The following is a 21,902-nucleotide window of genomic DNA, read 5'->3' as shown; positions in this document are numbered from 1 at the left end:
GAGATCTAGAATATGTAAATTATGTTTCCTGCAAGTGTATTTGAGCTGTTTTGCTGTGACTGGTTAGCCAGTGGAAAACTGTAGCCTGAAATGTGTTTTGATGGAAAAGTTGTACATAGTAAAAAAAGAAAGAGGCAGATTTCTTGCAGAGGTAATCAGAATGTGGGAATTCAGAAAGCATTTGGATTAAATTTGAATTAATTTTCAAAATTTAATGAAGCAATGTTAAGCTGTGCTGAATGAATTTTGCAAGAGCTCATTCTTCTCTCAATGCAGGTGTCACCATAAAATTGGTTGGACAGATCTTTCTGAAAGCCAGCGTGACCCAGTGTAGGTTATTTGGTTTGATCATTAGAGTTGGAGGGGTTTTTTGAATGCTTTCAATAATTTTCCTGTCATGCAGAGATGTCTTTCTCTAGAGCAGTGCTACAAAGTAGTGTTTTGCCAGTTCTCAGAAATATTTTGTGGATCAGTGTTACATAGTTACATTATGAATTCTGCACAGCATTTAGAGAGATTCCATACATGCACTTGGAATAGAACAAATCTTTAGAAAAATATATGTAACCTTCACTGACTAGTTTTATTTGAAATACTTGTGCCCAAGAAAATTCTCATTTTGTTCAATCTTGTGCAGATAGACAGACAGCCTTTCGTTTCCTTCAAGTGTTTATCGGTGTTACTTCTTCCTCGAAGAAAGTTACATAAACTTAGAAGTAAATAACTCCAGCTCTTCCATGAGAAAGTATAAGACTCATATTTTCATTGCCAGCTCTCCCTTCTCCTCAATCTAACAACCACTTGTTCTAGGCTTTGTGTAGGCAGAAGGCTTTTTTTTTCTTTTTTTTTTTGCCAGGGAGCACCAACTGCTTCTGTGGTTTGTTTTGAGTCTTGGGGAATTGATGATGCAAGCAGAGATGAGGTTTGTTAAATTTATGCTTCAACCTTCAATATCTAGATCTGTCAATTCCGGAAGTTGGTGTAAATTCGGTTCATCTTGAGCATCTTAGAGCACCTAGCCCCTAGAAAAACACTGAAGTGTGGTTAAATTCTGAAGCTTTCAGGTTATGTAAGCAGTACGTGAGGATCTGCTTTGGCTTATAACCCTCAGAGCCTGCGTGAGGTGTTGGGGAGAGCGTGGAGAGGCAGGGAAGGTGGGAAAAGAGGGGAACTGGGGGGTGCTTCACTGCAGGCTTTCTCAGCTCTGAATAAAGTAATGTGAATGTAGCAAGTGATGCAAGATCACCTGGTTAACTCCGTGTTTTACATGCTTAGCTTGTGAATCTTGACTACTTCATATTCTCAAAATATTTATGAGAACATCTTAGCTAAACCCATGGAGTGTTCATGGTTATAAGTTCACATTCACAACTGAACTTTTGGTAGGCTTAAAAACCAGGAATGAAACAGACTAAAACACTAAAACATTGTTTCTTATTCAAAGGAAGGGAGTTTTGTGCAAATTAAGAAAAACATGGAAATACTTGCTATTTACTAGACAGTTAATCTTATGAAGTTCTCATTTTCACTTTTTTTTTTCTTTCTTTAATGAAATGCTGTGAGCTGTGAGCAAACTGAATGTCCTAATAATTTAGAATTTTTAAGAAGTGAGAGCACTAATTCCAGGGCAGTCTGAGTAGTTAGTTGGTGTGTTTTTATTTGGTTTGTTTATTTGTAACACACTATGTGTATTATTTTTAGGTTTTGCCTCACCTAATCTCGTTAGCATTCCTCTGTTCTGTAGATGTTCAGGTTTCAGTTACAAATTGTCTTGGGTTTTCTTGTTAACTGGGTCTTAAGTTCTGAGCAATCATCATTTGTGTTGGTATAGAGTTTTGAGCCAGTGCCTCAGCATGGCTCAGGACTGAACAGTGCCACTTATGAATCTTGCTGTATTTGAAATTTGCTTGATTTTGCACAGGACTGCAAGGCTTAAGTGATATGTTAGGGTTTTTATACCAGCTAATTCAATCTGAGCTTTTTCAAGTGGCTTCATTAGGTTTCTCCATCCCTTTCACTTGAGTTGTATAGTAATGCATTATTTAACAGGAATTGCTACTTTTCCCTGGTAGTTGTAGGTAAAAGAACTTTGAGAGTAGCTGTAAAACTGATGAAGAACTTTTGATAATCTACATGAATAATTGTAATAGTAGTATGTAACATAAAATTAGGCTTTTTTCTGTAAAAGATAGTAAAATTTTTCAAAATCTTCCTTTTAATCTCTTCTGGACAGGTACACACAGCATAAGTGACCCCATTTTTCAGAATTTCAAGCAGGTATTCTGAAGTCTTAGGCTTTGATCTGTAGGGCAGGTAGTTCGAGGGCAGGTGCTTTTAAATCTTCATCACCAGTGCAGTGTCAGTGTCCCTGTATGTGATGAAAACATTTTGTGATAGACTGGGACAGATTTTTCTTAAGATAGTTTGATTGAGTCCATTCATAAAACAGAGCGATTGTGTTACAGTCTAAAATAGGTTCTTGACCTTGTACATATGCTCACTGGATCTTATCTTTGATTTCTAGTAGCTGTACAAGTGGAAAAGCAGCTCTTGAGAAGTAAGGTCATGCTTTTCATTCTGAGTCAGGTTTTGTGGAAACACAGAGCAGGAAAGTAGCATTTTACACAACTCCAGCACAGCCAAGCATACTTTAATCACATGATTATTTTATTTTTCTGAAGGTCAGTTAAAGTCAGTAGAATTTTTAAATGACTGATGTTTCTTTTCTGAAGGTGCAAGTACTAGCATCTCAGCATAAGTAAATATGGTTAGATAGCTTAACAAAAGAACTTCCATATTGACTCTAACATTTTAGGAAAGGTAAAAAGTGCACTTAATACCTGAGTGCTGCAAGGAGGACAAAACTGTAATAAACATTTATGTGTGGATGATGTTTGCAGTGGAGTGGCCTCAATTCTTTAATTAGCTGTGTATAAAATCAGTGTTTGAGGGCTGAAGCTGCCTTGCTTGCACATTGTACCTTTAAAGAAGGTATAATACTATGCAAAATGGGAGCAGATAACTTGCTTTAGTGGTTTATGGTTATGAATGAGGTGCGTTTATGGAAAAGCCAATTTTTGTTTAATGCTAATGAGAATAAACAAAGTAAGGCAATAACTTAAATTATACATGTGAATGATATAAAATTGGACAAGCTTATATAATAAATTCATAACATTAATTTCTTAGACTGCATGTGGTCTGAGCATAGGCCATGCTTGTCTTTTTCTTACATTTTGTATGTGAAGAATCTTTGTTGAAATAAACATTTCACTTCCACACTAGTTTTGTTTTCAAAGTGTTGATAGCATCTGAGTGGACCTGTTTTTTATATTACATACATAGATTTAATTTTCTGTACAGCTGTGATTTTTTTTCTATTGCAATCATTTCATTGTTAATCTTAAGTCTTCCAGGCACTGCTGATCTGTGCATCTGATCATGGTGTTTGCATCATGTGGTACAAAAATTCCTCAGAGAGAGGTTATTGTCGGGACACAGCAGTATTGATTATCTGTAATTTTGTAAGAGATTTATTAATTGTGTTTTCTTTCTCCTGCCTGAAGTAAGCTGAGGGGAGAAAAAAGAATCATCCTGTGTTGACCTCTGTTTACCATAAAATTTTATCTTTCTATTCTTATGCAAGTTCTTGAATTATTCTGCTGCTGTTATTAAGGAGGAGTTGTCATCAAGCCCCCAGAACCTCTCAAAGCCCTTCAGCCCCACCATCTCCCTTTCTTCCTTCATCCCCCTCATCATTCATTGTGTTCCTTGTTTTGAAATGACTATGGGAAATGTGTCTGCAATCTGCATAAGCTGGTGTGTATTTCACACATTTCCTCTTTACACAGTGTTGATTTTTGGACAATTGTAAAATACTGAGCTGCTTGTAGGTTAATTGAAAAAAGCCAGAAACAATTCCTGTGGGATTTGCCTTCAGTGTTGAGTAGACGAGGAATGGGCTATTTGTGGTTCAGGGAAGCTTTCTGAATTCAGGTCATCCAAGCTGGAAAGTTAATGAACTAATAGACTTTTTCACTTGGAGAGATGATACCTCTGAGGAGACTCAGTGCCTTCCACAGAAGGTATGGATGTGATGAACAGCATTGCTCCTTCCTTTGACACTTAACTGGGATTGAGGCATGCAGCATCTGTTATTTTTAAAGTTTATTGTAATGTTAGTATCATAGACATTAATACAAAGATTTGCAAAAAAAAACCCTAATTAAATTAAGACCTTTTATTTCTACTTTGTAATGTTTGTTGGCTGATGGTCTTTAAACTAAATCAACATATGATCACATACTGAATCAAAGTTTTAGTGTATTCTGACTAGGTTAAAAACAATATTTCTACTAGTTTAGAGTTAGGAATGATCTGAGCAGTCTGGGGTGTAGTGGTGCAGCTTCTGCTGACAGTGACTTGTTGTGAGGTCAGGCACTCTCAGGATAACCTGCTGCTCATCACCTGCAGTGCTGAGCTCCCACTGTTATAAAAGGAAATTAAGAGAGTCAGGGGCCTAAATCCCATTGAAATTCGAGATTTCCCGCTATCTTCAGTCTTTGCTAGTAAATCTTGTTAGGTTATACATAAGCAAACAACTTCCTTTTCTGCTTTCAAGTGTTTAGTAAATGAGAAGTACCTCCAGTGGAAGAGGAATGAGCCACCTTCCTTCTCCTGCAGTGTAAGAGCCTGCACATGGCCCCTTATCCCAAGTAAGCAGCTTGGAGGAAATTTGCAGGCCAGTGTAATTCGTTTAGTTTGCTCACAGTCACACAGCCCTGAAATTTGAAAAGCTTGTCCTTGGCTCTTAGAAGCTTCTATTGCAGTGGAATAAATGATTTGAATGATGTTTGTAGGATTTGGCCCTGTTAGTAAATGGAAAAAGGCATGCCCAGTAATTGATAAAATTTTGTGCCCCTGTTTGCACGGTGTTGTCATTTCACCTCTGCCAGGGGCCTGTTGGACAGCCACAGGCACACAGCTGAGCTATACCTGTCCCTGCCCACCCTTCATAGACCTCCAGGATCCTACTGACATGTGAGAGGGATGATTCACTCCCAGAAAGCCAGCTTTTCTTTGTTCCATATTTTGCTGTTCAAATATTTCCTTTTAACACCAACTTTGTTTAGCATAGAAATAAAGCTATTGTATTTCTTTCAGGAACATATTTCCTTCTGTTAGACAAGCCTTTTTATTGTTTTTTTCCATACCTTTAGTTTGAGGAAAGTTGTTTTAGGATTACTACTTCTGAAGTGAGTCAAGAGGACTCTGAACTTTTCATTAGTCTTCAGAATATTGATAATATTTTTTATTCTTCTGGATAGGACAGAGGAAGTGGATAAATCTTTGGGATCAAATCCTTATATTCCTTCCCATTCGTTCAGAATGGGTTTTTCTTGAGCTAAGCAATCCTGACACAATACACTCCTTTTCCCCCCATAAATTATTTGCACCGTAAGTGACAGTACATCTACTAAAACAAGTCAAAAACTTACTTCAGGTCTGAAAATGCTTCTGTTAATTTGCAAAGCTAAAAGTGAAAGATCAGACTTTCTGAACAGTGACTTAGATCTGGACTTCAGCTCTGAGTTTCCAGAGAAGTAAAGGCAGTATACAGCAGTATAAAATATATGGAGAGTGTATATACAGCAGTATATATTTTCCATACATTTGCAAGACTAAAGATGAGGAAGGGAATTTGGGAAAAACAAAGAAACTGTATGAAATGGAAGTTGAAATCTAGAGTAAGAGGTATGATGATAGTTCAAGATTAGTCTCAATCTTCTGAATTGGTTCCTAAAATATGGCAGATAAATTAGTATCTTATCCTTAATTTTGTTCAATTGCCTAAACATGTCAAAACTGTTGCTGCAGTATTACATGTTATAATAAAGACTTGTTTTAAACTTTTCATATAGGCTGTTGTGTAGTGAAACTCCTGTCAGGCCTAGCTATAATGCAGATGTCCTATTTACTAGGACAGTTTAGGTAGAACATATCTGTGAATTCCTGTGACTCTTGACAGGTGTCCTAAGATTAATAGCCCAGATTCAGGAGAAGAACAGTGAGACAGTGAGACTTACTTTCTTCATGCTCCTTCTCTTAGCCTCCAGTCATGTTCTTGAAGTGTCACGACCTGCCTGTTGAGATAACACAGTTGAGGAACTTTGTATGTGGTGGTTTTGGTTTTTCAGAGATCAACCAAATTTTTGTGGGAGAGTGTGTGTTGTCTGTGCATTCTCTTCCAGATATGCTCATTGTTACATAGTGAGGAAAACTTAAGAACTCAGAAAAGTGTGAATATTGAGCTCTCTCTTTGACATTAATAGGAGTACATTTTATCTGCTCTGTAGTTGAAAAAAATGTAGTTCCGTATCTTAATATGCCATTTTTCAGAGATATTCTTGGAGCAAATGCTAGACAATATATCTCTGTCATTGTAAATTCTTGTCTTTTAAATTAACAATATTCAAAGGGTTTATAAAAATTCAAATAGTGATTAGATTCTGAGGCAGGACATATTCTGCTCTTGCCCTTTTCTGGATAACCTCAGCCAAACTTCATCCAGAATGAAGGATATAGGCTCAGGATACTGAATTATTGTGTAACAGACTATTTAATACCATCTTGATGAATGGCCTGTCGTGCAGTGGAAGGGAACACTGTTGGTGACAAGTCTCCTTTGCCTCAAGGACTGTGCACTGTGGTGGCACTTTTAGATAACAGCAGTGGGACCCTTCTCGTTTTTTCTGCAGAGGGATAGGAAATGGGGGAGTGAGAATAGGTGGCAATTATTAGGTGCAAATGTTACTCCCAGAACTGCTAACTAACTTCGATTGTTGGTGTCCACGAAGTTCCTTCGAGGTAGGGAGCACAAACTCCTGTATTCTGTAGTTTGAGTTGGTTCTGGTCCCAGTCCTCTGTGGTATTAGACCTATGAAGGATGTCATGGAAAGGAATGAGGCAGATGGTGGCTTTTTTTGAGAACTTTGAGAAGCCTTGTTCTGCAGTAATCACTGCCAGACTGATGTGTTTCACTGCTAATGTGTAGAATCATGGTAAACACTCTCCAGCTATGCTGTTGAAAAACTGAGTAGTAGTGTTTGTAACAGTTTTGAGAGTAAAAATGTCCTGCAAATGTGTTGACAGTCTATTAAAACTTCCGAGCTTTAACAAGTTTAGTCTGAGATCTTTGTGTGAACTTTCTAGAATTTGTCTAGAAATTTCTGCTGCAAGAAGAAATGTGTCTGGTTAGTAATCTTGAGAGTACTGGTTCGTGTATTTCCTGTTCCTGCTGGTGGACTTCTGTGGATACTCCTAATGACACTGTAGGATGTGTGTTTACCTCCTCCTCACTTCTTTCTTAACCACCTCTTATTAAGAAGACTAAATAGCTGCTTAAAGCTGGTATAAACTGTCAAGATTTCAGCAGGCTCTTAGCAGTTTACTTCTGTATTTTTTCCTTGCAATTCACAGCATTTCAAGCATGGTTGTATAAGAGGAGAGAGCTCTGTAGTGCTAAGGGTAAAACGATGACAAGGAAAAAAATGACAACTATGGAATGAAGTTGCGTTCAGAGGAAACTTTTGTAAAAGTTAAACTGAATAGAATGGAAATTATACCCCAAAATATGTATTTCTCTGCAAAGTAATATGCATTTCCAACAACAGATATGTTGGATGTTCCTGAATCTGGGAGTTTTAGTGTTGTTTTTTTGACTGTAGTTGGTAGAAGCTAAGGAGCAGATTCTGCTGGTGACCACAAGTATTTTGTTGCTCACCTGTGTTATCATTTCCATTGGAAGACTGGTACAGGCAGTTTGGAAAGGTCACATTTACACAGGGAGCCACGGTTTTCTGGCTTCCTCAGGCTACAGCTGTAATGTGCATCACCAGATCACCCAGTGGTTAAGGTTGGAAGGTACTTGGGGAAGTCATCTTGTCCTGCCCCACTGCTCAAGCAGGGTCACCTAGAGCTGGTTGCTCAGGCCTGTATCCAGATGGCTTCCGAATGTCCCTAAGGGTGGAGACTCCGCAGCCTCTCTAGGCAGCCTGTGCCAGTACTCGGTCACCCACACAACAAAAAAGTTTTCATGGTGATCATGAAAGATCCTGTGTCTGTGCCCCCTGTATCTGCTCCTGTCGCTGGGCACCACTGCAGAGGCTGGTTCCCTCTTCATTACACCCTCCCTTTGGATTTTACATATACTGATTTGATCCCTGCAGTATTTTTCTAGACTGGCTCTACAGGCTGACTCTGTCCTTCCTATGAGAGATGTTCCAGAGGTTTGTTAGTGGCCCTTCACTGGACTCTCTCCCGTGTGTTTGTGTCTCTTATACTGGGGAACCCAGAACTGGGCACAGTGCTCTACATGTGGCTTTCCAGTGCTGGATAAAGCCCTTGGCCTGCTGGCAACTCTTCCATATGCAGCCTAGAATACCATTAATCTTCCTTGCCTCAAGGGCCCATTGGTTTGTCATCAACTTGATGTCCATCTACCAAGGGCCTTGGGTTCTTTTCTGCCAAATCTGCTTTCCAGCCGTTTGCCCCAGCAGGCACTGGTGCATGGGGTTGTTCCTTCCCCCTAGGGATGGGATCTTGCACTTCCCTTTGAACTACATGATTAGAAAGGGGCTGATAACATTTTGTATGAAGTTACATGTTGATCAGAAAATAACAAGAATTGAGCTGTTTGCTCCTTCTGGTTGGATGCTGGTAGGTTACTTGGAAGAGGTTGTGCCTGTAAGCTTCTAGGAAGGAGAGACTGAGAAGTTTCTTAAGGACTGTTGTCAGTGTTACCTGCTTGACAGGTGATAATGGCAATAGATTGCTGACAGTCATTGTTTATTTGACTTGATTATTTATATTGAGTAGACAAACATTGTTAAAGGAAGGGGCTTGAGTGTATCTGATCCTGCACTGTGGAATAAAGGACCTTTTGAATCCTTTGCAGTCTTTTTTTGGTGAAATGATTGTACTTTCATGCACACTAACATTTTAGTCTAATTTCCTCAAGATGTACTTGTGCTACACTCTGAGTTCAGATGTTTTTGCTCGAGTTGCATCTTTGAATCATCAGCATTTGGGCAGCAGTGTGTGGAAGGTTTCCAACCAGCGGCTTCTTATAAACAGCTCTCTCTGCTGCCAATAACAGACTTGGTCGCTTTCCCATTCCCCAAGAAAGGTAATGTTCAGATAAGCATGAGTACATTAACACGTTTCCTCTGCTGGACACTGGCCTCTTACTATCTTAGTGCATCTGGGTGTAGACACTACTGAAATCGCTGGGATTTCGCTTCTGAAAGCCTTTCCAAACCTGTGTGGTTTTTTTTCCAAAGACCAGCAGAAGCACCAATCTGGGTTCTGCTTAAATCTGCAAGAATAGAAGACACAAGCAAGGCAACTGTGTTCTAACTGTGGATTTCAGCTCTAAAATATAACCATTAGAAGAAATCTGGGAATGAGCACAGAAAAATATCTGGGCTCTGATCCTGTGTTTGTGGAAGTGGATCACTCACAGAGTTTGTTGCTAAGGATCTAGAGAGTTGCATAAATATTCATTGTTGGGTCAGACTGGGGGATTAGGATTGCAGTTCTGTTGTCAGAGATGCTTTTGTAGAGAATTCTGAAAAATGCCAGTGTTGTAGTAGCATCAGCAAACTACTGGTTATTTGTTTGGACTTTAAATCTGCCTGCAAGCCTAACTTAAGGAATGGGATGAAAAGAGATGAACCTATGAGTTAAATAATCCAAGAATAGATTCAGTCATTGCAGTTCTTACATACCCTTGAGAATACAGGAAGACCTCTTCTGCTCACATGCTAAACAACTTTTCAGCAGCAGGGAGGAAATAATACATTTTTGCTCAAACTTTACTGCAGTGACTTACTGCCAAATAGAATGGAATTATTTAAAGTATTAGGAGTCTTTGCTTTGTTAGAAAACACTGCTGCAAACAAGTTAGCTATGCTAGATCTTTTTTGGAAGACAGTGTTCTTCTAATGTGATATTCTAGAACTTGAGCAAACCTGTTCCCATAAAACCTCACTGATGTAATCTGAGTCAGAAGCAGAATAAGAAGGTGCATTGAAAAGCAGAGTTTTTAATGCTTAATGCTAAAAGGTACTAAGATAATTTCATAGTAGTTTTTCAGATATTTCTGTATATTTATCTCATGAAGATGTGTACTCCTTAAAATTACCTTCTGTGGACCTTTCTTGTGCTTTCAGAGTAGCTCATGGTGTGTCAATTGTTAAGTGGCAAAAAGCTCTGTGGTCTTGTTTGTATGCAGGGACTTTGGAGAACATAATGTCGCAGTCATTCCTTTTTTTTTAAATAGCATTTGGATTAAAAGTACAAGAATTAAACATTTTGCTTTGTGTTTTTTACTGAATGGATCTGAATTATCAGATGTGCTGCTTTTTCTCTGTATGTAATGTACAGAGATGTTCCTTCCCTGTGACCATCCCAGAAACAGGAGCACTGTAATACCTCTGCAGCCTGGTGCCCAGTGATTTGTCTGGTTTATACAGCTCTTACCTTTACTTAGAGTACACTGTGCAATTAAATTGCAGTTGAGATAAAAAGGTTGTGTTGGCTGTGAGTTTTTTAATTAGCAAGGGGAGCCTCTGCTTTGTTTGAAAACACAACCTTGGGTTTTTGAAAGGAAAGCTGAAAAGCTTTTACTTGGATTGCTGTCTGCAAATCTAAATGGTTGCCTTCATTATCAGTATTGTAAAATTGCTGGTTCAGGAAGGCTGTAGAAAATAACTTCCCTGAAGGAGCACCAATGTAGCAAATGCAAATTAAAATTACTGACCTTTCAATGCTGTGCATAGCAGAATAAGAAAGAAGTGTGGGGGGACCTGTGACATTCCATCCACCATTCCTCTGTTACTTTGAGCTTCGCATTTAGGAGATAGGGAGCTAAAAATTTTTCAACATGTTTGTGATTTTGTTTTTGCATTTACATATATAATGGCACATCTTAAGTTTGGGGTTCATAGAATTTAGTAGTCAAGTGGATCTGGTATCAGAGGAGCAGGAAAAGTAGCATGAGGTTGATTTTTATAACAAAAATCCTTGTACTTAACCAAAATTCCAAAAGATGAGCAGAACAGAAGATTGCGTGTCTTGTTTTCATTTTATTCAGCAGCCCATTCCCTCCAAAGCAATAAATGACTTATCTTTATTGTGAGCTAAGACTATTTATCATGCCTAGAAAACTTGATAAGATATTTTGAAAATAAATGTAAAAATATACTTGGAATAAAAAAATTCTGCTAAATAATTGCACTTGATTACAAAATGCAGTCAAATCTAGTCTTCAGTTTTTCCTCTATGCACTTTAGTGGGTTTTGTTGGAAGAAGGGGAGGTAGATTAGGACTGGTCATGGTTTTCCTCTATAATGTCATAGCATTATTTTTTACTCTTTTGATACTTTCAGTTCCTGTTTCAAGACTACTTTAACAGTATTGATAGACTCTGAGATATTCTCACTTCCCATAGTAGTTCTGAGAATAGCAGTTTTTTCCCTTCTCTCTTCAGCCCTTTTCTTTAGCTATAAAATGCTAAATCTATTCCTGATTTTGTAAAAACTAAGCCAAACTTAACTTTAAACATTGCTTTATAAATTGGTTCAGTTTAAAAGTGTTTGGTTTTTTTTTTTTCATTTGGGTGATGAAACTTGTGTGAATCATAGGTTTTAAGCAATACTGGAATCTGACATTTTTTTTGCTATACTTACTTGCAATCCCAAATACTGCTTCATCTATAAAACATCATATATTGAAGCACCTTTGCACTGGTAAAGCACAAGTGTGAAATGATTCACACTAAGTACTAGATACAAGTTTGCTGTTGTATTGAGGCTATTTCTTGTAAGAGTTTTTCTCCTTCTCTGAATCTTTTTTCTTTCTTTCTGTGTATTTACTGATGTTTACAGCATCTGAATAACAGATCAAGCAGATGCTTAGTGCTTGGTACATGTCCTTTAGAAAGGTATTTAATTGTATTTGTGCAAAGGGAATATGTTCAAGGCAGGTATTAATGTTGGGCATTTGGGAGGGTTTTTAGTGGTACCTATAATTATTTAAATTGTAGGTACAGTGTTGTAGGTCTGTAATTCTTGAGCCGTTAGTACCTCAGCTAGACCCTAGTTAGCTTAAGCAGATGACTAAGTTGGCTAAATCTATGTCAGACATTTTTATCTTTTGTTGTACAGGTTGATTTAGGGTCTGGTGAAGCAGATCAGTGTTGCAGTACAATTTATGAGATGCCAAATAATGTGTTAATATGGAGTAAGAGTTAACCATCTGTCACTGTTAACCTGTGCAGGAAGAGTGGGGAAGAGACTTTTGTCAACAATTACTTGCCTGTCCACCTCCAAAGGCTCTGGAGTTGGATTCTTGGGATTTGCAGTTCTGAAACAAAAAAAAAAAAAAAACTTTTGCAAATTACAGTTTTCATAAATATTTCTTGAAATCTCTACTAGTTTCATAAATACTGTTTTTCTTTTAATAAGGTTTGAGAAATCTTGTGATAATGGAATCAACAGGATGGGGCAGAGCAATTACCTCATATTGTCTATATTTTTTTTATTCGAAACAATAATGTAATGTTTTATTTTTACAGATGACTATGGATGAGAAATATGTGAACAGCATTTGGGATCTTCTGAAAAATGCAATCCAAGAGATTCAGCGTAAGAACAATAGTGGTCTCAGTTTTGAGGAGCTGTATAGAAATGCTTATACAATGGTGTTGCATAAACATGGTGAAAAACTCTACACTGGACTAAGAGAAGTGGTCACTGAGCATCTAATAAACAAGGTTTGTCCATTTGTGAATTAAAATAGAAATGTCTTATAGTAAAGCTCAAATGATTTCATGTTCCAGGTACTGTTTGTTGTGAGTTACTGGTGGAAGGCAGATCATAGGAAGCACTTGAAAGTGTTCAACAGGAAACAACTTTTTTGGAAGAATAACTGTTAAGAGCTGATTTTTTTTTTTAAAGTTTGTGTCATTTTTAGTGGCATTTTGTGAGTTTCTTAGGCCAAATTTGTGTTGTCTGCCAGTCAGTTTTTTCATCTGTGGAACAAATAAATACCAGTGTAAGAACTTCTTTTCTATAGACTAATGAACTAATTCACAAGTTAATGAGACAGTTGTGCTGGAATCATGCTCTTTAAAGAGGCACTAAGCACTGTTCAAAAACAGCAGCTAAGCAACAGCAAAAGTCCTGAGGAGCTCACACTCTGCAATGTCAGCCTGTGAAAAACCTTGTGAGTCAGTCAAAATGATACGCAGAAACTTTCTGAAGATGTATCATCTGAGAAGAGGAATCCTCAGGTCTCCTGTTAAACCATGGAACCACTTCTTTAGTCTTTGAGAGAAGTTTAGAATTGATTAATAAGTATGTAAGTGGAAAAAGTTCAAACTCACTTTTTAGGGCAGATGATATTTCATGGCAGTAGGATTCTAAGCCTGTGGGGATGGCCTGCCTTAGCCCTCGTGGTAATATCCACAGTAAAGAGGTGTGTGTGCACTTTCAGCCCATATCTGATCCCATATTCTGGCTGTGGGTTCTGATGGAGTATCAGATTTTTGTCCTGTTTTTACAAGATCTGAAAAGGAAAATCAGAGACCATCATATGTCTTGGATGATTATTTCTGGCTGAATTACAGAGAATGAATGGGAGATTTATGGCTAAATAATGCAGGATGCTTGGGGACTTTTTTTGTGCATTCCAACTGGAGTTACTGCTGTGGCAGAGAAGTGTTATTTCTTTTCTAAAATCTGAATTTTCAAAGGTGTGGTCCAGATAAGTATAGTCTAAAACTTCTTTGAATGTAGGGCTTTTTTGCTGTTTACACCAGAGGAGACATTCTCTATGAATAATTTGCAGGTTTTTTCTATAATTGTAGCACATCTGTGACTCAAAAACTTCTGGTTTCATTATCTGTGCATTCATAATCTGTACTATTCATATAAAATGTGGCAAATGACTGAGGCTTTTTTTGCCTTTTTCTTGTATATGCCTATTCACTTAATAATCATGACACTAAACTTTTATTATTCCTAGGCTTTAGTTTATCCTGGTTTAATTTGATGGGTGTGTTTTATCTTTGTTCCTAGGTATTCTGCGACTTATCTTAGTTCCTAGCTATTTTGCATATTAAAAACTATGCATTTGCAGAATTAATTTTTCTAAAGTGCTGATTGTGACAGGCTGACAAAAGAGCAGAAGATTGTGAGTTTGTACTTTCAGTGCAGAGGCTGAGAGGACTGCACAGACAGCAGTGCAGAGGAGTGCCTTTCTGACACTTAATACTCCTGTATCTGGTACTTTAAAAAAAATCTTCTCTGGTGACCAAATATTCTGATCTTTAATGTGATTAATCAAATTATATCCCTATGTGTGGGTGACATTAAAAGATGACCAAAGCTTTTTCAGATAAAAAGGTTAACAGAGTTTTAGTAAACTGCTGTAGAGTTAAAAAGGCTAAATTATTCTGATGATGCCAGCCTGTAAATTAAATAATTCAAGGAAAAGACTAAAACAACTTGACTTATGCCAAAAATTTCTGAACAGTAGCAAAAACTTCAGAGGCTAAAATCTACTGCTTGTCCCTTTTGAATGCTTGCTTAGACACATTATGTTGAAGCATATATAGATGGAAGTATGGAAAAAAATAGTGCATTGTTTATTGTTTATTTATAATGACAATTAGTGGTGGATGCTAGAATTTAGAAGAGGGGAGTTTTGCCAACTGAAATATTGTTCATTCAATTTTGTAACTTTTATAAAAATCTATTCATTTTCAAAGATGAATAGATTTTACTGAAGAAATATACTGAGTTTAGGGAGCACTGCTGAGAAGCCTACCCCAAATTTGAAATTGCAATAATTATTGAGCCATAACTGTCATTTGTTGCCCATATCACCAGGTTATCTTTTTAGAAAAAGCTGCATTCTTGTCATATTCCAGTCATGCTGGTTAATTAAGAATAGATGAAGAGACTAGGTAAAGGCAATATATATGTTCAGTCATTTTTACAAATAGTTTTAAAGCTTAGAAAGCACAAGTCTTCATTTTTGGCATGGCAGAGTTAAGTATTTATGATTTATGCTGATCTAATTGCCAGGTGAAAGTTGTGCTTATTCAGCATTTTAATTAGCAATCAAACACTAATGAGATAAGTATTTAACTTCTCAACAAGAAAAAACAGTACAGTGCACTGTCTTTACAGCTTAATTGTAAATAAAATAATGGGTGCAAATATGATCAGTGCAAGGTGCATGCAAGCAAGTTATTATCAAGGTTGTTTGGTTTTAGACATGTAGACCCCAGTGGTTTGCAGTTCTAAATCGCCCTGTTCTGGCTGTGGGATAAAGGCTGTAGTGAGCCAGGTACTCTGCATCACTGAGAGGAGTCAGCTCTCTTGAAATACCTCGTTTTTACCACAGGGTAGGAACATGCAAAAACTTGTCTTTACCTTGTATTGACATAATTATTTAAGTATGGTACATGTAGAGCTATTTAAAAATACTGTTGAATTTTGAAAGTAGTGAAACCTTTCATCTTAATTCAAGTATTTAATTCCTGTGCATCTGGTATTTCACTAATATAGAATCACTGGGTTGGAAGAGACCTTCAAGATCATTGGGTCCAACCCACCCCTAACACCTCAACTAAACCATGGCACCAAGTGCCACATTCAGTCTTCTTTTAAACACATCCAGGGATGGTGACTCCACCACCTCCCCGGGCAGGCCATTCCAGTACTTTATCACTCTTTCTGTGAAAGCTTTTTCCCAACATCCAGCCTCCATTTCCCTTGGTGCAGCTTGAGACTGTGTCCTCTCATTCTGGCAGTTGCTGTCTGGAGAAAGAGACCAACCCCACCTGATACAGCCACCTTTCAGGAGGTTGTGGAGAGTGATAAAGTCACCTCTGAGTCTCCTTTTCTCCAGGTTAAACAACCCCGGCTCCCTCAGTCGTTCCTCACAGGGTTTGTGTTCCAAGCCCCTCACCAGCCTTGTTGCCTCCTCTGGACACGCTCAAGCCTCTCAATGTCCTTCCTAAACTGAGGGGACAGAACTGGACACAGCTCTCAATGTCCTTCCTAAACTGAGGGGACAGAGCTGGACACAGCACTCAATGTCCTTCCTAAACTGAGGGGACACAGCTGGACACAGCACTCAGTGTCCTTCCTAAACTGAGGGGCCAGAGCTGGACACAGCACTCAATGTCCTTCCTAAACTGAGGGGACAGAACTGGACACAGCACTCAGTGTCCTTCCTAAACTGAGGGACAGAGCTGGACACAGCACTCGAGGTGTGGCCTGACCAGTGCCCAATACAGGGGAATAAAGAATGACCTCCCTGCTCCTGCTGGTCACACCATTCCTGATCCAGGCCAGGTGCCCTTGGCCTCCCTGCCCACCAGGGCACACTGCTGGCTCATGTCCAGCTGCTGTCACCAGGACCCCCAGGTCCGTTTCTGCCTGGGCACTGTCCAGCCACACCATCCCCAGCCTGTAGCACTGCAGGGGGTTATTGTGGCCAAAATGCAGGACTGGGCACTTGGACTCATTAAACTTCATCCTATTGGACTCTGCCCATCCATCCAACCATTCCAGGTCTCCCTGCAGAGCCCTCTTACCTTCCAACACATCTCCCAGCTCAGTGTCATCTGCAAATTTACTAATTAAAGACTCAGTACCCTCATCCATGTCATCAATAAAAATATTGAACAGAATTGCCTCCAGCACAGACCCCTGAGGGACACCACTAGTGACTGGCTGCCAGCTGGATGCAGCACCATTCATCACCAGTTTCTTCCTTTCTTGCCTGTTGACAATCTTGTAGCTTGATGTGGACAGTCTTCCTTCACACTCCTCAAGCCTAGTCTGTTATTACTTCACACAAATGTTGTTAAGTGTTTTTAAAACACAGAGAGCTTTGTTTACAGCTCTCTAAACCATTTGATGATAAACAACATCATTTGTGTTACAGTAAAAAAATGTTGAAGTTTAAAAGTTACAGGATAATATTTTCAATGTTCCTTTTATGCATAAGTCAGTGGGGCCCAATGGGGTGTATCCCAGAGTCCTGAGGGGAATTGGCTGATGTAGTTGACAAGCCACTCTCCATGATATTTGAGAAGTCATGGCAATCAGAAGTTCCAAGTGAGTGGAAAAGGAAAACATCATACCCATCTTTCAGAAGTGTAGAAAGGAGGAGCCTGGGAACTACAAGCTGTCAGCCTCAGCTCTGTGTCAGGGAGGATCATAGAACAGATCCTCCTAGGAGCTATGCTGAGGTACATGGATGACAGGGAGGTGACTTGGGACAGCCAGCAGTTTTACCAAAGGCAAGTCTTGCCTGGCCAACCCAGTGGCCTTCTGTGAAGGAGTGACCACATCAGTGAACAAGGGCAGACCTACCGATGTTATTTCTCTGGACATCTGCAAAGGTTTTGGCATGGTCCCCCATAGCCTTCTTCTGTCTAAATTGGAAAGAGATGGATTCAATGAGTGGAGTTAAATGGATAAGAAATAGGTTGTGTGGTCACACCTATTGCTTGTGGTCAATGGCTCAGAGTTCCAATGGCCATCAGGGACAAGTGGTGTCCCTCAGGGGTCTGTCCAGTACTGCTATTTCAGAATAACAGTACAGGCATGTGAGAACACCTTTGGTCAGGAGGGCACAGCTGCTCTGGTGGCAGTGTTCAGTGCAGAGGGAATGCTGTGGGGTGCTGCTGCAGGTATAGGCTGAAAGAAGTGTGTCTGCTCTGGGACTTAGAAACTGATGTCTGGGATCATTTACAATCTTTGAAATTTGCTCTTAGTGTTACATAGAAAAGGGAGAGATGAGTAATCTCTGTCAGGGAGTTTGAAATTATTTCCATAACATCAATGAAATAGGAGGAATGACATGAGAAGTTGTGTAGGAGGCAAATTACCTACTAAGCATTAGAGTGTACTGTAAGTCTGACTGACAATGTATGAAGTGTTATCTGCCTTTATATTTTCTTAATGATGTTTTCAGATGATCTTGAGCAAATCTGCTATTATATGGAGGGCAAAAGGATGTGAGGGAATTGCTCAAAAGTACATAACAGTTCAGAATCCCCAGCATTTTTCAGTGTTCGTTTTTTCCTTTTAGCAGTAGGATAGCAGCTGCAGGGATGAACAGACATTTCTGGTAGTCAATCCATTAACCTACTTGGGACTCCTAAAATTTTAGAATAGTATCTTTTAGACTACTTGGATTTTTCTAAAAGAAACTCTGTAATAAAAGTCCTGAGAGCTTGAGGCCTTGGTTCAGAAAGTGTTGTTCTGTACTGCTAGTCCCCTCAGGAGGTTCTGGCTGTCCTTATAGTAGTGGAAATTACATAAGTGAACTATTTGTGCTGCTGCATCAGGCCAGGCACTGTAAGATAGAAATAGTAGGCCATAAGTCTTCTTTGTGTACACTTAATCAAGAGAACTTTAAAGGTATTGAAAGCTTATGCCAACAAACTACTCCTATTGGGGGGAGGGTTCTGTATTTCCTGAAGACCTGTATCCAGTAGAAAATACAGCTGGGCCTGAAGTTATACACAAAATTTCATCCTTGTAACTATAAGAAGACCTTACATACATTAGGAAGTTGCAAATTTATTTTCAAGTTTGTCTGTATATGGACAGTCCTATTTAAGCTGGCTTTCCCTGCCATGAATTTACTTCATAACTGCAAATATTGTCACAGAAATTACCACAAGCTCAGCTAATTGATAGTAACATTCTGCTGATAAAAATCTTTGAGGTTTGAAATTTTCTAAGGCTTTGGCAGAGTAGCAGCTGTGTCCCTTCTTTGTTTGACAGTGTGAGAATGCACCTCTATTTCAGGTCATATATTCTACCAAAGTGGTGTGACTCTGCACCTTTGCATGGCTAAGGTGTTCTGTGCATTATAGAGGTTTCCCTGCAGTATTGCTGAACTAATGGCCCACACAAGGAGTGTGTTGAACACTTGTTAACTATAAAGTTGCTGTAAGTGATAATTTGTTTGGCAATAGTTTGGTTGTCTTTTGTAGCAGCTGAAAGAATGTCTTTCCAAACCTCTCTGCAGTTTCAAATAAACCAAGAATATCATTGGGTGGATTCACAGGGAAACTCTGAAGGTAGTTCCATTGTACAGCACCCATTCCTGAGTTTCAAGCCCATTTCCAGAAATCGACGTGATACACCATATGGAGCACAGGTGCCACTGTTGCAGTGCCAGTGTCTGCTTGGAAGCAAGTTGTCACTGCTACCTGGTGCAAGTATCCACTCCCTTCTGTGTGACTTGGCACTGGCTGGCCCAGCACGAGGAGTGTGATGGATGTGGGATGTGTGCAATTAAAAGGGTACTCTGCCTCTGTGATGTTAAAGTAAAGGGTATCATAAAACTGATCAATAACTACCCTTGGTTATTTGTGCTTATAATCTAATCATGCTTTGGTAAATTTTATCAGTGTGGACGAGCTACCAAATAATGTTTATAATGGTTTTCCATACTGACCAAAGAAGTGAAAGCAACCATGTCAAGTTTGTTTCTCTTGTTCTGGGAGATTCTGCATATTCTTCACAAGTATGTCTGCTGAAGTTTTTAATGCATATTTATATTTTGGCTAAAAACTACCTGGACTGGGTGACAACACATTTGGGAGACCAAAGAGTAAATGATGGTCATGATCAGAAGGAATGATGCAGCTGAGCAATGCTTATAACTGCATATTATATTTTCCTAAAGCAAGGAGGAGAGGCCTTGCTCAGGAGGGCAGGGTGGGTGTTTGAAGATGTAAGAAAGCTTTGAACAACCTATGCATACCTATATTGCCTAGATGCAGTAACAAGGTGAATGTTACTGGAATGAGTTTCCCCTCCTTCATCTTTCCCCTCTCCTCCCTTCCTCCCTCCCTCTTTCTGCTCCTTCCTCCCTCTCCTCTTGCTCCTCCTGTTCCTTCATTCCCCTCCTTTTCTCCTCCATCCCTCTCCTCCCTGAGACCATTGTGTGGCATGATGTGCCACGCTGAGTGTCTGGTTTGCTCATCTGAGTTTGTGAGTGTGTATAGTAGTGTGGCAGACAGAATTCTGTTACCCTGCTTTGGCCTAATAACTCCACAAAACTGGAATGAAGCCTGGCAGGTGGTGCATGAGACATTGGTGCAGCTTGTGGCTGCCTGGCCACATTTCCCTGTTTGAGGCTCTGTACTGAAATTTACACTGTCAGCCAGGTATCAGTGCAAATCAATAAATGTGAACATTGTTTGGTTACAACACAGGGCAGAATATATTTTGCATGTTATGTCAAAAGTCAATTCCCACATTTTATGAACTCTGGAACAATTATTTTATGTTCCCACAGGCTTCTCTTTGACATTAGTTTCAAGTTTAAGCACTGCAGTATAAATCTGGATTTACTGGAAAAATACTGGAAAAATTAAAATATTAAACTGGATTTTTTTTTTTATTAGTAGGAAGAGTAGTGACAAAGAGGCATAAAACCAGAAGTTGATGAGAAAGATTAACTTTCAAATACATGCACAAAAACAAAGATGACTTTCTTGTTTCTGTGAAGTCTGGTTGTCGGTATTAATGTAAGAGTCTGATTGTTACCAAGCAGTTGGTTCCTTTCAGAGCTGTTGTTTGCTATATCTTTATGCTATCTCAGCTTGTCTCTCTAAATGTCATCATGGCCAATTTTCCACCTGTACTTGTTCCTGTTTGTAGCATTTGCTGCTACTACCCAATGTTTTGAAATTACTTGTGATAGTAAAATTACCAGCAATTGAAACACTATAACAGGAAATGAAAGCTTGGAGGAGTTGTCAAAGACTATTTTTAACATTTGAAATTTCAGGAATTCCTTTGAAATTTAAAACCCGTGTTTATTTTGTTTCTCTTGTTTCTAGCATAATTCTTCTTACTTATTTTTCCACAGAAGGGAGATATGGGGTAGGGATAGTCAGCTAAGTTTAAGATTTAAATGCTGCGGGAGAAACTGACTTGAATTTATGTCAATATATAATTTTTTTTTTCACTTCAGGTGCGAGATGATGTGTTAAACTCCTTGAATAACAACTTTCTACAAACACTAAACCAAGCGTGGAATGATCATCAAACAGCAATGGTGATGATTAGGGACATTCTGATGTATATGGTGGGTATTTTGCTATTTCATGCATTTAACAGTGTAGTAAATTGTCCTTGTCTCATGCATACCAGTCTTTTTCCAAAGACTGCTCTCTGTCCCTTGTTTTGAATTTTCTGTGTGCATGCACGACTGCTACAGGTGTTTGACAAATTGTAATTGGATTCATGTTTTAGGGTATCTCATTATCACTTGAAAAATTGATCTAAAAATAGCTGAACTTCGCAGTTCTTAAAAAACAAGCTAGTCAGACCCATTGTGACAGATTTTAGATGTTTAGCTAGTGGTGTTTTCTTACTGTGGAAAGCACTATGGGATAGAGCTTCTTGAAACTTGCAGTGTAGTTGTTCTTTAAGCTTTAGGATTTAAAGAGGATAACTTTGCTTAGGTACAGGGTGTGCCCTTGAATGTTAAATTGTAGTTGGATCCTTTACTGTTCAGGAAGAACTTGTGTAGAAGATTAAACAGTGTACATAAAATGTGATTTTTGGTTGCATGCTTGCCATTTCTTACACATAGCCAATGGAAAAGACTTTTTTTAAGAGAGAGGGCCTGACATTTTTGTATCTGGATTGTGTTACGCTTTAAGTAGTTGGTAAGTATTAAATTTCCCATAATATTGGGGATGTTCTACAATGCAGGAGAGTATTTTTGCTTAGCTTCTAGACAAAGGTTTTGACTTCAAAAGAAAGTGTTGAGATGCAGTATTTTTT

The 21,902-nt window shown here is 38.8% G+C and overlaps 1 protein-coding gene across 1 annotated transcript in view; it reads left to right on the top strand.

The window, feature by feature from the left end:
• CUL3 (cullin 3) overlaps positions 1-21,902 on the top strand; it is a 55,617-nt gene that overhangs the window by 4,103 nt on the left and 29,612 nt on the right. The window contains exons 2-3 of the mRNA XM_063408115.1: positions 12,638-12,835; positions 21,085-21,198. Coding sequence (XP_063264185.1) covers positions 12,638-12,835; positions 21,085-21,198 — 312 coding nt within the window. The remainder of the gene's footprint in view (positions 1-12,637; positions 12,836-21,084; positions 21,199-21,902) is intronic.

The sequence above is a fragment of the Prinia subflava genome, chromosome 11 (assembly GCF_021018805.1).
Source record: "Prinia subflava isolate CZ2003 ecotype Zambia chromosome 11, Cam_Psub_1.2, whole genome shotgun sequence".
NCBI classification, from domain to species: Eukaryota; Metazoa; Chordata; class Aves; order Passeriformes; family Cisticolidae; genus Prinia; species Prinia subflava.
This window is presented reverse-complemented; position numbering and strand designations above follow the sequence as displayed.